General features: G+C 43.2%; 2 protein-coding genes across 11 annotated transcripts in view; both read right to left on the reverse strand.

Moving 5' to 3' along the window:
- The window catches only part of LOC311247897 (nucleolar protein 56-like), a 41195-nt gene extending 37642 nt beyond the window's left edge, over positions 1-3553 (reverse strand). For 8 of the 10 annotated variants that reach the window (XM_084338878.1, XM_084338880.1, XM_084338873.1 and 5 more), the window contains exons 1-7: positions 3436-3553; positions 2378-2492; positions 1796-1910; positions 809-851; positions 605-640; positions 321-401; positions 110-136 (exon numbers count right to left, since the gene is read on the reverse strand). Coding sequence is in view for 1 of the 10 variants with exons in the window: in XM_084338875.1 (XP_084195001.1) it covers positions 383-401; positions 605-640; positions 809-851; positions 2378-2492; positions 3436-3450 (228 nt within the window). In the remaining 9 variants the exon portion in view is untranslated. The remainder of the gene's footprint in view (positions 1-109; positions 137-320; positions 402-604; positions 641-808; positions 852-1795; positions 1911-2377; positions 2493-3435) is intronic. The other 2 variants (XM_084338877.1, XM_084338875.1) reach the window with 1 other exon arrangement.
- A 5364-nt stretch (positions 3554-8917) lies between these two features.
- LOC311247894 (acidic mammalian chitinase-like) overlaps positions 8918-16209 on the reverse strand; it is a gene marked incomplete at both ends in the record, with an annotated part of 28959 nt that continues 21667 nt past the window's right edge. The window contains 9 exons of the mRNA XM_084338870.1: positions 8918-9186; positions 9757-9895; positions 10108-10224; positions 10650-10835; positions 11124-11247; positions 12879-13003; positions 13144-13223; positions 13719-13804; positions 13953-14060. Of these exons, the coding sequence (XP_084194996.1) occupies positions 8918-9186; positions 9757-9895; positions 10108-10224; positions 10650-10835; positions 11124-11247; positions 12879-13003; positions 13144-13223; positions 13719-13804; positions 13953-14060 (1234 nt within the window). The remainder of the gene's footprint in view (positions 9187-9756; positions 9896-10107; positions 10225-10649; positions 10836-11123; positions 11248-12878; positions 13004-13143; positions 13224-13718; positions 13805-13952; positions 14061-16209) is intronic.

The raw sequence follows: 16209 nt of genomic DNA on the forward strand, positions 1-16209 counted from the left end.
GGCTGGGCGCATTAGAGTTATGATATGTATGCAATACATAGATGGTGTCGTTACATATACAGCCAGGGAACAGTGAGGGAGACCCATGAAGCACAAGGTTGTAACTCACCCGAGTAAACTGATCAGAAGAGGCCATCTGTAAATCAATCATAACATTAGTTTACATCAACAATGAAGAATGTGTAGCAGTTCAAAGTATACTGCATCAGGAAAACAAGCCTCTTTCATTCTTGTTCAGAGAGATTCCCATTGTTTTTTTTAACAATCATCATTGACAGTAGAAGTCTTTGTAGTGCCAATAAAACAGTCTGGTATATTACCTGTCATGGTACAGTTGGCCCTGGGGAGGCTGTAAGAGTTTGCCTGGACATCACTTAATAGGTTAGCAGAAGACTTTGCAACTGCAAGGAAAAAGAAAAGGTCAAGACAACGCAAGGATTCAAGTTGAGATGATATCAGTGTTTCAGATAATGCAATTGGTGGTTGCGTGTTCATCATCCTGATTGTCAAGAGTAGCAAATGAGGTCATCATAATACATATCATGTAGTTTTTTATTATTTAAGAGTTAAGCCAAGCTAAACTTGTGACTAATTGCCATCGTACCTCATCTGTCCAAGTTCTTCATATTCTGCTAGATACCTGTTGAGACAAGAGCAAGTCTTATAGCAGTTTTTTTTAACGTGTAAATAAAGCAGATACAATTAAAGTCTCAGTGTATAAGTTCTCAGAAATCACATCTGTCCACTACTCTTGAATAATCATCGACTTTGAATTAGATGTGCACCAGAATCAGTCAATTATTCTTACCAGTCAAGATATCCAGCATCTCCTTCAACCAGCAAGATAAAACCTGGTGGAATGCAATTCATGTTAAAATGTTGTTTCCTTTGCGATTAAAGCATATCTGGCACAAAAAGAAAAGGTCCATTGTGTAAGAGATCCATTACCAGATATTAAATATAATATTCATATTGTGTTTATTCGTTCGCTTGTTAGCTTATAATGCTTATACCCTTCATGATAGTGAGTCTACTCTACGGACAGTCTAGACTAGAGAATAATTTATGACATGATGTCATTTGTGGTCCGGTACCGGACTGCACGGGTGGAAGAGGTTAAGCCAGTGGGTAAATGGCACAGTCTATATTGTGATTCGTTTTTTTTTTATCCACTTTTTCTCCCATTTTTCTATATTTTCTCCCATCCCAATTTCGTATCATCCAATTCAACCCTCCCCTGTCACGAACGCCGTTTCTTGCCTCCCACAAGCCGGCTGCAATGTGGACTAAGTCATACATAGCACAAGTCCCCTCCGGTACTTGAGGTAACAGCAGTCGCATCTTTTCACCTGCGCAGCTCGATCTCTCAGTGGCGAGGAGTAACGCGTGGGAGGCTCACGCTGCCCCCGACACTTCCTGATTCTACTGCGCAGGCGCACCAACCGACCTGTAGGAGTCGCTGTCCACAACGCCCGATCCCCACCCATCAGTTTCCCACCCCCTAATACGGCCAATGTGTATTAGTACGGACGACCAGCTAAACTGAAAGCAATGTGGAGCGCTGGGCTCGAACAGGCGAGCCCAGCGTCTCCAGTATTCGTGGCGAGCGCCTTGCCCACTAATATTGTGATTAGTTAACATGACTTCTGGTAACAGAAGTATTCAGCTTGTACCCAGGTGTTCAGGAGTTACGGTATGCTCTCAACACAGAGATTCAGAGGATTGACAGATTTAACTTTAACATCATTACACCTGGGTTAAACTAAACAAAATATCGAACAGACAAAAGAAACACCTTCGGAAATGGAGTTGATGTTTTCCAGGGCAGCCTGTGTCAACTTGAATGGGAAGAAGGCGGCCAGGCTGACCATGCTGTTAAACTTGGCAATACTCGGCACACTCTCCTCCACCTGCAGAGGAAATAGAACAGGTGGCTTGGTTAGAGAAGGTTCTGCACAGTACCGTTCTTCTGCCACATGAGGTATTCATTTGTACCGAGTGCAGTGGTCCTTTCAAAGAGCCTACTAGAACAATTTGTTGAAATATATATCCAAATCAGTCTGTATATACTTGCATATAATCCTTTTTATACATCTGTAGATGGATAGATACTATATCTATTCATATCCCCTACTAGTTACACCCTGTTGCGCACTCACGCTCGTTTCACCACCTTAAGCCAGTGGGTAAACGGCAGTCTATATTGTGATTCGTTAACGTGACTTCTGGTAACAGAGGTATTCAGCTTGTACCCAGGTGTTCAGGAGTTACGGTATGCTCTCAACACAGAGATTCAGAGGATTGACAGATTTAACTTTAACATCATTACACCTGGGTAAAACTAAACAAAATATCCAACAGACAAAAAGAAACACACCTTCGGAAATAGAGTTGATGTTTTCCAGGGCAGCCTGTGTCGACTTGAATGGGAAGAAGGCAGCCAGGCTGACCATGCTTGTTAACTTGGCAATACTCGGCACACTCTCCTCCACCTGCAGAGGAAATAAAACAGGTCGCTGCGGTTAGAGAAGGTTCTGCACAGTACCCCTCCTGCCACATGAGGTATTCATTTGTCCCGAGTGCAGTGGTCCTTTCAAAGAACCTACTAGAACAATTTGTTGAAATATATATACAAATCGGTCTGTATATACTATATCTATACATATCCCCTACTAGTTACACTGCTGGCCAGTATGACTTACTACCATACCGCCTTTATACCTGCATCACTGTACAACATATTAATGAATTAATACTACCAACTCTGCATGTGCATCCGATAAGCACCATTACTCAGTAGTGCATGGTTTGTCCTCAAACGTAAAATAGGGATGTGATCAAATAACAAACACTAGTTATTATTCCCAGGAAGACAGCGTGGCTTGTTTCTCCCGACAGGATCCGCAGTGAGGTGGTATTGCCTTCACTACAGGTTTATGAGAGAGCTGGCTCTGCCCCCCTGTGTTAGCACCGAGGACATGGCATTAGTCCAGAGTGGGGAAAAAAAGGGGCTACAAATGTATATATTTTATACCCCCTTTAATCACCTGTGCACTGGTTATTACTATTGCACTGTTACATTTGCACTCTGGTTTGGATGCCAAACTTCTTTTCGTTGTACTGTACTTGTGCTGAATAATGACGATACATTAATCTAATGAATGTTATTAGTCGCCTTTTAGTTACATTTATTTTTTTAAGCGTTTATCGTTTTTTTTCTTCCCACTGGGCAGTCCAGTAGAGAGAGAGAAGGAAAGGGAGACAGATTGGGGGAAGACATTTGGCAAATAACGACGAGTCTGGGAATCTAACCCGGGTCGGCCGTGCCGCGACTCAGCGCGTTATGTGGTTCGCGGGGCGCCCCACATTTTAATCTAATATAATACAGAGACTGCATGAATGTCCATGTGTAAAATGTGTAGCATATTGACTCACCTGAGGCAGCAGCATGCCGATCTCCTCCACCTCTTTGATGGCGAACAGAGCATAGCCTGCCGCATGTTCCAACAAGACGTGCAACAGCACCTAGGCCTAACAAAAATAATAGTTGGTTTCAGGTTGGTTGTCAGTTTGGCCATGGGTAGGTAGGGAATTTTTTTTTTTTTTTTTTTTTTTTTATTCTTTCCCACGGCGACTATGGATAGGGAATTTCTTTATTTAATTAACCCTTTCACTGCCACACGACAGAAGGTTAGCCCTTTACTATCACACAACCGACGGCGATGCTCCATCATTAGCATCATTAGCTCCGCGGATGCGGAGCTAATGATGCTAATGATGGAGCATCGCCGTCGGTTGTGTGATAGTAAAGGGCTAACCTTCTGTATTGTCACAGTGAAAGGGTTAACCGGCTGTCGTATGGCAGTGAAAGGGTTAAAATGTTCACAACAACATGGATGCATGTACTCTGCCAGCATGTTTAATATCCATAATACTAAATGTTTGACTAAGATTTCTATGAAACTTTATTCTAAAAAAAAAAAAAAAAAAAAAAAAAAAAAAAATGATTTTTTTTTTTTTTAATATATAATTTTTTTTTTAAACTCATAAAATATATTGGGTCGCACCTAAATCGGCAGGGTCGGTCGGCAACCTGAAACCAACCATTATTTTTGTTAGGCCCTAGGAGGAGAAACACAAGGTCAATTTGCTAAGCAAATTTAGGAAAAAATCCCCCCCACCCCCTCTAATGTACAGTTTCTTCCCCTTCGGATATATATATATTTTTTATGATGTTCTCTTTCTTACATACAGAACCATATATTTGTATGTCTTCTTGTATGTCATAAATGTCTTGATGAATTGAAAATGGAGGACCCTGATGTAAACAAGACAAAAGTATTTTTCTGGTCTTCATCCTCTTAGCAGTCGTTTGTATTGAGCTGTACTGTACCCATTCTGCAATCCGTTAAATGACGTTTTCAATCAATCAATCCTGCTGCACTGTTGTACCCATTCTGCAATCCGTTAAATAACGTTTTCAATCAGATTCAATACCATAGTCCCCTCCAAACTCATAGCCAAGCTCAGGGACCTGGGCTTGAACTATGACCTCTGCCAGTGGGTCTTGGACTTCCTGACGGGCAGACCCCAGGTGGTGAGAGCAGGCAACTGCACCTCCTCATCCATCACCCTCAACATAGGGGCCCCCCAGGGCTGTGTTCCGAGTCCCCTCCTCTACTCCCTGTACACACACGACTGTGTGGCTCAGCGGAGTAGCAACACAATCATCAAATTTGCTGACGACACAGTGGTGGTGGGCCTGATCTCTGCCAACGACGAGAGGGCCTACCTGGAAGAGGTCAAGGTCCTGGCGGGATGGTGCCAGGAAAACAGCCTCTCCCTGAACGTCAGCAAAACAAAGGAGATGATTGTGGACTTCAGGAGGTCGGGGGTCAAGGACTACAGCCCCCTCAGCATCGACGGGGCACCGGTTGAGAGAGTCAACAGCTTTAAGTACCTCGGAGCCTACATATCCGAGGACTTGACATGGACCACACACATTGACAGTGTTGTGAAGAAGGCACGACAACGCCTCTACTTCCTCAGGCGCCTAAGGAAGTTCCAAGTCAGTCAGAAGATCCTTAAGAACTTCTACTCATGTACAATAGAGCATCCTGACTGGCAACATCACCTCCTGGTTTGGGAATAGCACTGCACAAGACCGAAGCAGACTACAAAGAGTGACACGTTCAGCCGAACGCACAATCGGAGGGGGGCTCCCCACCCTCCAGAACATTTACAACAAGCGGTGCAGGGGCAAGGCTAAGAGAATCATTAAAGACTCCAGTCACCCGAACAACTGCCTCTTTGAACTGCTGCGGTCAGACAAGCGATACCGGAGTCTCAAGGCGAGCACAGAAAGACTCAGAAGAAGCTTCTATCCCCAGGCCATCAGGCTGCTTAACGAACAATGAACACTACACAAAAACAACCATCAAACGCACATAGCAGCACACACATCCACACGCACACTCACTTTAAACAAACACTGTAGCACCCACTCCCCACACTTTATATTTATTGATGAAGGATTGCACTACAACTCGTACACCTTACTGTAAATTGTACCTCATCGTCATCCCATTTCTGCTTTGCACTATATAATATTGTACATTAGTACACTGCATAGTATATTATATGGTAACTCAGTTACGTCTATTCTGCATCGAACATTGTACATATGTCTATACTGAACACTGACCTCATTTTCTACTTCTAATTTACATGCTATACTATGTTATTTGATACTATCTTGTCTAGCACAGTCTCTGGAGCGTAACAGTAAGAAGCATTTTGTATGAAAGTATTCTGTACTTCTGTATGACAACTATTAAAGAAACTTGAAACTCAATCCTGCTGCACTGTTGGTCGAAACAGGCCCCTCCAAATGTCCTAACCCAGTTGTACAGTAAATGACCAAGTATGGCTTTGTCAGCATTCCAATGTAGAGTGTAGAGTGTACAGTACCCCCCCCCCCCCCAATGTACAGCCCCCACCCACCCACCCACCCAACCTCCTCCAATGTACAGTTTCTACATCAAATGTATATACACTCTTTTTTTGGACACTTTTTGTATCACAAACTACTGTATTTGCTAATCTGATATGTCATAAATGTATAGATGTAGCAGTACTGTCTATCTGTATGTCATTGTCATATATGTTATGATGAATTGAAAATGGGGGACCCTGATGTAAACAAGACGAAAGTCTTTCTCTGGTCTGCATCCCCTTAACAATTGTATGTATTGAGCTGTACTGTACCCATTCTGCAATCTGTTAATAAACTTTTCAATCAATCCACGTGGCAACTGGCAACAATTCAGCTGCGACCTCCACCTCGAGGTAATAATTTCACATCATGTGCAACGTTTAAATGGCAGTCTGCAGACCCCAGGTGTTCAGGAGTTACAGTATGTGCTGTCAGCACAGCCATTGACTCAGAGGGATGGACAGATTTAACTTGAACACCATTACACCTGGGTTTGTACTTCTAGTTTTATACATGTATATATTTAATATAATAATATATAATATATAATCATATGGGGCCAATATACAGAACCAATCATTTCACTGTATTGGAATCACCTGGTCCTTATGTGTGACAAAATAAAACGTGAAACTTGGGTGAAACTTGACAAACATATCTAAAAAGACAAAAACGCAACTTCGGAAATGGTGTTGATGTTTTCCAGAGCAGCATGTGCAAATATTCATTGGTGCCATATTTATATTTAAAACACGTTGTTAGTGAAAATATAACGTTAACAGTCTCCTGGGCTCACAGCTAAGCTAACAGCAAGCTAACCACGTTGTCCCACAAGACCCACGTGTCTGAGTGCGCAGGGCAAAGGCCAACTAAATGTCTTTTTTGATAAAGACCGTTAAAAGGAATCCTAGATTGAAAATGACAAGTTATTTATGTCACACTCCTGTGTCGCCACGCTAACAGGTTGTCATCTCTCTGGTCGGGCTGAGCCCATGCCCAGGATGCCTTCCAATCCAACAGCTGTAAAAAGAAAATATACCATTTCTGTGCTTATCTGAAGCTAAATGTCTAAGTATCGTTCCATTGTGTAACTAATCTGACTTTTATTTTGACAATTGGCACCAAATAAATAACAAAATCTTACCATTATTGTAAAATATCGGCTGCGTGTGTCCTGTTCTTCTCGTCGCCTCAGAGAAAAGACTTCCCGGAAGTTCCCTCTCTTCTTCTTCTTCGTCTTCTTCTTCGTCTTCTTCTTCTTTTGGCTTTCCGGCAGTCTACTCGTCGGCGTATTGCTGCCTCACACTGTTTGTGTTAGGTACTGCACACTACTGTGGCCTTACCACCTTATGATGAATGAATGAATGAATGAATGAATGAATGAATGAATGAATGAATGAATGAATGAATGAATGAATGAATGAATGAATGAATGAATGATGAATGAATGAATGAATGAATGAATGAATGAATGAATGAAAACTTTATTTAACAGATTGCAGAAGGGGTACAATACAGTACGGCTCAATACACACAATTGTTAAGGTGATGCAGACCAGAGAAATACGTTTGTCTTGTTTACATCAGGGTCCCCCATTTTAATTTCATAGTGACATTTATGACATACACAAGTTACACAACATACATGACATCATGACATTTATGACATAGGGACGGACATACATGACATACAGGTATATAGTACAGGCCTGTGTCCACAAGAAACTCTGTGACAGCTTTCACCACTGCACTTTAGTTTGCTGTTCGTCAGGTTTTAGTATATTCCTCAGTGAGATGCAGGGCAGCCCTGCATCCAGTACTGCAGTGAACAGCACACTCCTCTTCGTTGTGTATTTAGCACATTCCATAATCACATGTTGCACCGTTTCTTCTGCCCCACATTCACACAGTCCATTGTCATGCTTCCCAATGCCAGCCAGTCCCCCTGCTAGTCCACAGTCAGTGTCCAAACCTCAACCTTGTCATTATCACCAGTTCCCTTCTGTCGTTCCCCAGAGTGACGTTCCCTCCCATGACATTATTTTGTATGTTGTAATAAAACCTTCAATTTTTTTCTCCCTCCCATTCCTTCTGCCACCTCCCATCTCCTCCTTTATTTTACTGCAGTATTCTGAGATCCCCAAGGCTATGCCCACATCCACCTCCTCCCTCCTCAGGGCCTCTTTGGCTGCCAAATCAGCAGCCTTGTTGCCCTCACATGCTGTAAACACAGTGCAACACCAGAAGGGGCTCTTTTGCCTTATATTTCTGGTGTTGATGTGTCTGTTACATTCCTGGTGTTGATGTGTCTACTAGATTAGTTTACTACTGTTACGGTCATACATGCATTAACTTATGGGGTGATGATTACGATGAGGATGATGATGATGTCATTGATGATAATGATTGGTGTCGACCACATCTCTGATCATCTCAAAATTCTGCTACAATAAAGAACTTCTTGGTACCTCTTTGGTCTACGGTGACATTATTGACACCAACTGTAAATAGAGCTGATCAATAGAAGACACAGGAGACTCGTTTAAATCATGTATTTATTTGGAAAATATCTGTGATGTTACTTTCTATGGAACCCTAATTACATGGGTCATACCATCATGGTCTTTAGGGATGCACCGATGTTAACCAATATTACAGATGTTGATATGATCTGAAAACATAAAACAAATGTCTATGATAATCAAATTACTGAAACAATCCTATGCTGAGTCATTGTCACATGCAAGTAACATTACCCAAACAAACTCTCAATACTCACAAACACACACAACGGCAGCAAGACAAAGAAATAATATAGCCATATATGGTGCATCCCTAATGCCCTCTTAGGCAGATCCCAGACCAGCTCCTAACTGAAGAAGGCTGGGGGAACCATTCTATGGAACTGGAGCGAAGTCCTTTTTAAGGCCAGTTGCAACACTTGCAGCTGACGTCGAAGACCAGGTCGGCAGCACATTGCTGGTTGTAGGTATTTCCCTGTGAGCAATGATAGAAGTGGTTCTTGTTTTTGAGGTCAGGGTAGAGTCCGTCGGATTTGCCAGCACAGAAGCCAGTTCCACCAGATCCACCGGATCCACCATCTCCTCCACTTCCACCACCGCCGCCTGGGTGGGTTATTGGGTGTGCGGTGGGGGTGACGGCTGGCAGGGGGTCAGGGCGAGGTTTGCAGTCTAGGTGGGACAGGAAAAGAAGAAAATATCAAGAGAGCGAACTGTGTGTGCAGGGCTGTGTACAAGATACAAGAGTTTTTATTTGTCACGGCATACAGGTATACAGTGAAATGCGGGGGGTCTCGCCCGCAACAATGTGCAAATACAAGTAATAATATAAGAGTCCAACCAATAGTGCAACATAGTGCAATAAACAAGTAAACAAAGTAGGTATATCGGTATCTGTACATGAGCTATTTACAGAGCTATTTACGATCTCAAGCTATACTATTCTTAAAGTGATCTTTCCTTCTGTAAAGTGTCCATAGTGTGAGCGTGTGCAGCATGAGTGTGTGTGTGCTCATGTTAAAGTGGCTGCTAGTGTGTGAGCGTGTACAGTGTGTGTGTTGTGTGTGTGCTCATGTGTGCTTGTGTGTGGAGAGTTCAGTGTTCAAGGCTCTGATGGCCTGGGGGGAGTGTGTGTGTGTGTGTGTGTGTGTGTGTGTGTGTGTGTGTGTGTGTGTGTGTGTGTGTGTGTGTGTGTGTGTGTGTGTGTGTGTCTGTATGTGTCTGTCTGTGTGTGTGTCTTACCACTGCTAGTTCCCAGGGCAGTTCTCAGGGCGCTGATCAGAGGATATTTCCCCTGGCCACAGAAGGTGCCGCTGAAGTCATCCATGTCCAGACTCCAGATCATGGCTCCTCCAAAACCACTCTTCTTCAGCCAGTCAGCCTGTAGAGAGACACAGAGACACAGGGGTTAAACTGGGACTGTAGAGACACAGAGTGGATAAACTGGGACTGTATAGAGACACACAGAGTGGTTAAACTGAGACTGTAGAGACACACAGTGGTTAAACTGGGACTGTGGAGAGACACACAGTGGTTCAACTGGTCATAAAGCACAGCGATGTGCAACATCTGAACAATCGCATATAAACATACCTTGATGTTGAAACTCTTGATGTTGTCATATCCGACCCAGACCTCACTGGTGAAGGCATAGGGCACCTGCTGAGGGGCGTCCCAGGCCTCAGTGGCTGTCTTCAGGAAGGTGCAGATATAGGGCACCTGCTGAGGGGCGTCCCAGGCCTCAGTGGCTGTCTTCAGGAAGGTGCAGATCTGAGAGGAGGGGGTAGAGATTTAGGTCTCTTTTCCCGTTTATCATACACACACTCTATAGTTCGCACACTCACGCTCGTTCCACCACCTTAAAGATCATTGGATGTGTTTTTCTTTTGTTTTGTAGTCAATTGACCTGTCTCATCTTATCTCACCTCATAGTAGGACAACATGTCTAAAGCCTCATCTTATCTCACCTCATAGTAGGACAACATGTCTCAAGCCTCATCTTATCTCACCTCATAGTAGGACAACATGTCTCAAGCCTCATCTTATCTCACCTCATAGTAGGACACCATGTCTCAAGCCTCATCTTATCTCACCTCATAGTAGGACAACATGTCTCAAGCCTCATCTTATCTCACCTCATAGTAGGCCAAAAAGCCAGTCTGACGGGTGAAGGGACCGGCAGGTCCAGGTCCAGTGTTGGGAGCTCCCACAGCTGTGTTAGAGGGGGAGGCCAGCTTGAAGTTGTGTCCATAGGTGGCCATACCAACCAGCAGCTTCTCAACTGGTGCACCGTTGCTCTTCCAGTAGTTCATAGCATAGTCCTAAGGAGAGGGAACCAGGCGCTATGAGAAGAATCATCACAAACAAAAAGTAAAAAACCCTGTAAAAAAGCAGTGCTATTACAGTGCTATTCATTACATCCAGTGATATGGACCTGTTCTCAAACCCGCTCTCTTGTCTTGATCATCCTATAACAACGGTTGCTTCCCGGAGATTGGAGGATCAAGGAAAGAGGGCAGGGTTTGAGATAGGTCAATATAGTTGCTCTGGATAACAGCATCTGCTAAATGCCTAAAATATGATCATTGTAAATGAATCATCCAGCTCACCATGTTGAAGTAGATGCTGTAGCCCTTGTCGGCGGCGCCTTTGTACAGAGGGCTGTTCTCTCCAACCACGCGATCCCAGGAGCCATGGAAGTCGTAGGTCATCACGTGGAAGTAATCCAGCAGGCTGGTGACAACACATGGGGATAACTGTCAATGAGTGTTGTGTTCCTTTGCGTAAAGGTAGAATCAAACAGTGACCTCTAGGCAAAAGAGCCCAGCTTTGGTACTGCACTTTGTTGACATTTTCTTTTGTTTTGTTTTGATGTGTGGATTGGAGTTTAGTAAATTATTATAGTTTGTGTTTCTCCAGACCTCCCTTGGCAGAACCTGAGGTGTGGCCAGCAGTAGCAACCTCTCCCCCTATCCCAGGGGTCGGCAACCTTTACTATCAAAAGCCATTTTGCCCTCTGCCACGAAATAAAGTTAATCTGGAGCGGCAAAACCTATTTACCCTTAAAATTTAAGATACTACATAACGTTTTATATATACTGTAGTTATATTATATATAGAGAGGGGTTGGAATTTATTTAAAAGCTTAATTCTAGTATGTACCTATTGTTATTTTTTATTGTTATTCTTTTTTTCATTTATTCATTTATTTTGAAATCTTCTATATCTGTCTCCTTATTTACAAAACTTAATCCGACTTGTAAATATGTTAATTATTGTTAGATAGTCCGGCTGTATTATCTCCCACACTGTGTGAAAAAACACCCGTTTTTGGCACCAAATCCATTCCGAATAAGAGACAACGGACCCAGTTGGTGTGAAAATATGCCGACAAACATTCAATATGTTTGGAACCGTTTGTTTTGAATTGTATCTGAATTGGGAGATTATCTTCTCTGTCAAAATGTTAAGTGTAGCTGGCTGGCAGTGCGCATAGAATAAGGCATAGATTATTGAAATTAGTGTTCTCTAACGAACGCATCTATTTATATATTTCCTATAATTTCTCTATCTACTCCTGGTTAGCTTACTAGGGGTCGGAAATGCAAGATTAGCCATCTGCAGATGGCAGGGAGAGGCACCGGGGTGTGACGTATATATTTTAGTTGATGACATTTTTTTTTTAATCTACTTTTTCTCCCCCATTTTCTATTTTTCTCCCTTCCCCAATTTCTTATTGTACAATTCTACCCTCCCCTGTCTCGAACGTTGTTAGGCCATGCCTCCCACAAGCCGGCTGCAATGTGGACGAAGCCTTGCATCACGTGTCCCCTCCGGTACACGAGGAGGCAGCCGTCGCATCTTTTCACCTGCACAGCGCGATCTCTCAGCAGCGAGGGTCTGCGTGGGAGGGACACGCCGCCCCCGTCGCCTCCTGATTCTACTGCGCAGGCGCACCAACCGACCTGTAGGAGTCGCTGTCCACAACGTCCGATCCCCACCCACCAGCTTCCCACCCCCTAATACTGCCAATTGTATTAGTATGAACGACCAGCCAAGCTGGTAGCAACGCCGAGAGCTGGGCTCGAACCCAGCATCTTCTGCGTTGGTGGCGAGCGCCTTGCCCACTGTGCCACCTAGCCGCCCTAGTTGATGAAATATTAAACACTTTTTTATTTCAGTGTCACAGTATCACCTCGATCTCCAAATAAGAGGTGTTCCTTTTGAAAATAAATAAAAAATAACCGTTATTTATTACCATATTATTATAATTTTTCAAAGCTACAGGGAGCCACTGCAAAGGGGCATGTGAAAACATGGGAGTGCATGAGAGCAGGTGCGCGTGTGCACGTCTGTGTACTAACGCTCCGATCTCAGCAATCTGGTATCCAGTCTCAATGGTTCCCTTTCCAGCGGAGACGGCAGCCGTCAGCATCAGACGAGGACGGTTGGTGCTCTTGCCCTCCGCCTCAAAGGCCGTCAGCAGCTCCTACAAGAGGGACAGGAGGAGGCAAGGAGGAGGAGGAGGTATATTGTATTGTTGCATTATATTCAGATATATAAGGGTGCTATTATTATAATAATGATAATAATAATAACAATATATCATATGGATTAAAGCAGACAGACCTGACACAGGACAGTGTAGCGCGCCTTGTCCACAGATGGGGAACCACGAGACCCGGGGTACTCCCAGTCAATATCCAGGTTCAGGTTCAGGTTCAGGTTTTTATTTAGACTCCACAACATAAACAGATCATTACTCCAGCTTACATTGCTGTCAAGGATAGTAACGTAAAAGCCTCTTGACTTATTTCCATCGTTGTCCTTGGGTGTCAAGGATGCTAGAAACACACAACTCATTACAGAATTAATCACAATTATTATCTTTGCATAATAATAATGGCACAACCCTAAATTAATACAAAACAAAGCACATTTGTTGATACAATGTTCATTTATGTCGAAAGTCAGTGAGCTTCAGGAAGCACCCTCGGGGGAGGGAATTTGGGGGATGGGAGGGAGGGCGGAGAGTGGGGGGTGGGAGTTAAGGAGAGGGTAGTGGCTTAGGGTTTTGGGCGTGTGAGGCAGTCGAGGGATCCGCCCCTCCTTCCGTGCACGTCGCCAGTCGTGCTCGTGGGGGGGAGGTTTGCGTGAGGATGGGGGAGGGGGGGGGGGGGGGGGGGGAGGCCATCCATCCAGACCATCAAACTCATACATGCGCAGGAACTTGATCACACTTTTGATGAAGGTCTGGCGGTTAGCGGCACTGGCCACCATGGCTGTGAACCTGAGGAGAGAGACAATAACAATCAGCATCTTAACTGAGGAGAGAGACAATAACAATCAGCATCTTAACTGAGGAGAGAGACAATAACAATCAGCATCTTAACAAGGGACTCAAGGTCCTGGCATCATTGATCCTATTGGATACTCACTTGGCAGTGCCGAAGTTCCATCCGCCAATAGCCAGCAGAGTCTTCAGGTCAGCGTTGCTGAAAGCAGAGGAAAGTGTACTTTGATTTAGTGCTCTCGCCAGTGGCGGACTGGGACACAAATTCAGCCCGGGACATTCAGACGCACCAGCCCACACACCGGCCCACACACTGGCCCACACCGGCCCACATTAGTGGCCCACACACTGGCCCACACACTGGCCCATACACCGGCCCACACACCGGCCCACACACTGGCCCACACACTGGCCCACACACTGCCCCCCCCCCCCCCCCCCCCCCCCAAAAAAAAGTAAAAAAAAAATATATATAATTTTTTTTTGGACCAGCCCACTTTGGTTCCGGCCCATCGGGATTCGTCCCGAACGTCCCGATGGCCAGTCCGCCACTGGCTCTCGCCTCATTTTACAGGCATGATTCATGTACTTTTGTGTCTCTGCCTCTGTGTGTATCCTGCTGGATTCACACTATCAGGCTAGTGTTTCAATGGAAGCATTAATCAATGGTCATGGTGCTATCATCACGTTCCTCAAAAGGGTCTCGGTAACTAGGTAAATAACTTGGTACAACAGAAAGCAGAGACATTTGCATATTTTTTTGTCAGTAGTACAAGAAAGCTACAAGAGGACACAGGTATAAAGAGACACCATGGTAGTATTAATATGTGCAGTGATACAGGTATAAAGACACCATGGTAGTATTAATATGTGCAGTGATACAGGTATAAAGACACTGGTAGTATTAATATGTGCAGTGATACAGGTATAAAGACACTGGTAGTATTAATATGTGCAGTGATACAGGTATAAAGACACTGGTAGTATTAATATGTGCAGTGATACAGGTATAAAGACACTGGTAGTATTAATATGTGCAGTGATACAGGTATAAAGACCATGGTAGTATTATTATGTGCAGTGATACAGGTATAAAGACACTGGTAGTATTAATATGTGCAGTGATACAGGTATAAAGACCATGGTAGTATTAATATGTGCAGTGATACAGGTATAAAGACCATGGTAGTATTAATATGTGCAGTGATACAGGTATAAAGACACTGGTAGTATTAATATGTGCAGTGATACAGGTATAAAGACCATGGTAGTATTAATATGTGCAGTGATACAGGTATAAAGACACTGGTAGTATTAATATGTGCAGTGATACAGGTATAAAGACACTGGTAGTATTAATATGTGCAGTGATACAGGTATAAAGACCATGGTAGTATTAATATGTGCAGTGATACAGGTATAAAGACACTGGTAGTATTAATATGTGCAGTGATACAGGTATAAAGACCATGGTAGTATTAATATGTGCAGTGATACAGGTATAAAGACACTGGTAGTATTAATATGTGCAGTGATACAGGTATAAAGACACCATGGTAGTATTAATATGTGCAGTGATACAGGTATAAAGACACTGGTAGTATTAATATGTGCAGTGATACAGGTATAAAGACACTGGTAGTATTAATATGTGCAGTGATACAGGTATAAAGACACTGGTAGTATTAATATGTGCAGTGATACAGGTATAAAGACACTGGTAGTATTAATATGTGCAGTGATACAGGTATAAAGACACTGGTAGTATTAATATGTGCAGTGATACAGGTATAAAGACACTGGTAGTATTAATATGTGCAGTGATACATGTATAAAGACACTGGTAGTATTAATATGTGCAGTGATACAGGTATAAAGACACTGGTAGTATTAATATGTGCAGTGATACAGGTATAAAGACACTGGTAGTATTAATATGTGCAGTGATACAGGTATAAAGACACCATGGTAGTATTAATATGTGCAGTGATACAGGTATAAAGACACCATGGTAGTATTAATATGTGCAGTGATACAGGTATAAAGAGACACCATGGTAGTATTAATATGTGCAGTGATACAGGTATAAAGACACTGGTAGTATTAATATGTACAGTGATACAGGTATAAAGACACCATGATAGTATTAATATGTGGAGTAATACAGGTATAAAGACACCATGGTAGTATTAATATGTGCAGTGATACAGGTATAAAGACACCATGATAGTATTAATATGTGCAGTGATACAGGTATAAAGACACCATGGTAGTATTAATATGTGCAGTGATACAGGTATAAAGAGACACCATGGTAGTATTAATATGTGCAGTGATACAGGTATAAAGACACTGGTAGTATTAATATGTACAGTGATACAGGTATAAAGACACCATGATAG

Source organism: Notolepis coatsorum (assembly GCF_963971535.1).
Source record: "Notolepis coatsorum genome assembly, contig: SCAFFOLD_265, whole genome shotgun sequence".
NCBI classification, from domain to species: Eukaryota; Metazoa; Chordata; class Actinopteri; order Aulopiformes; family Paralepididae; genus Notolepis; species Notolepis coatsorum.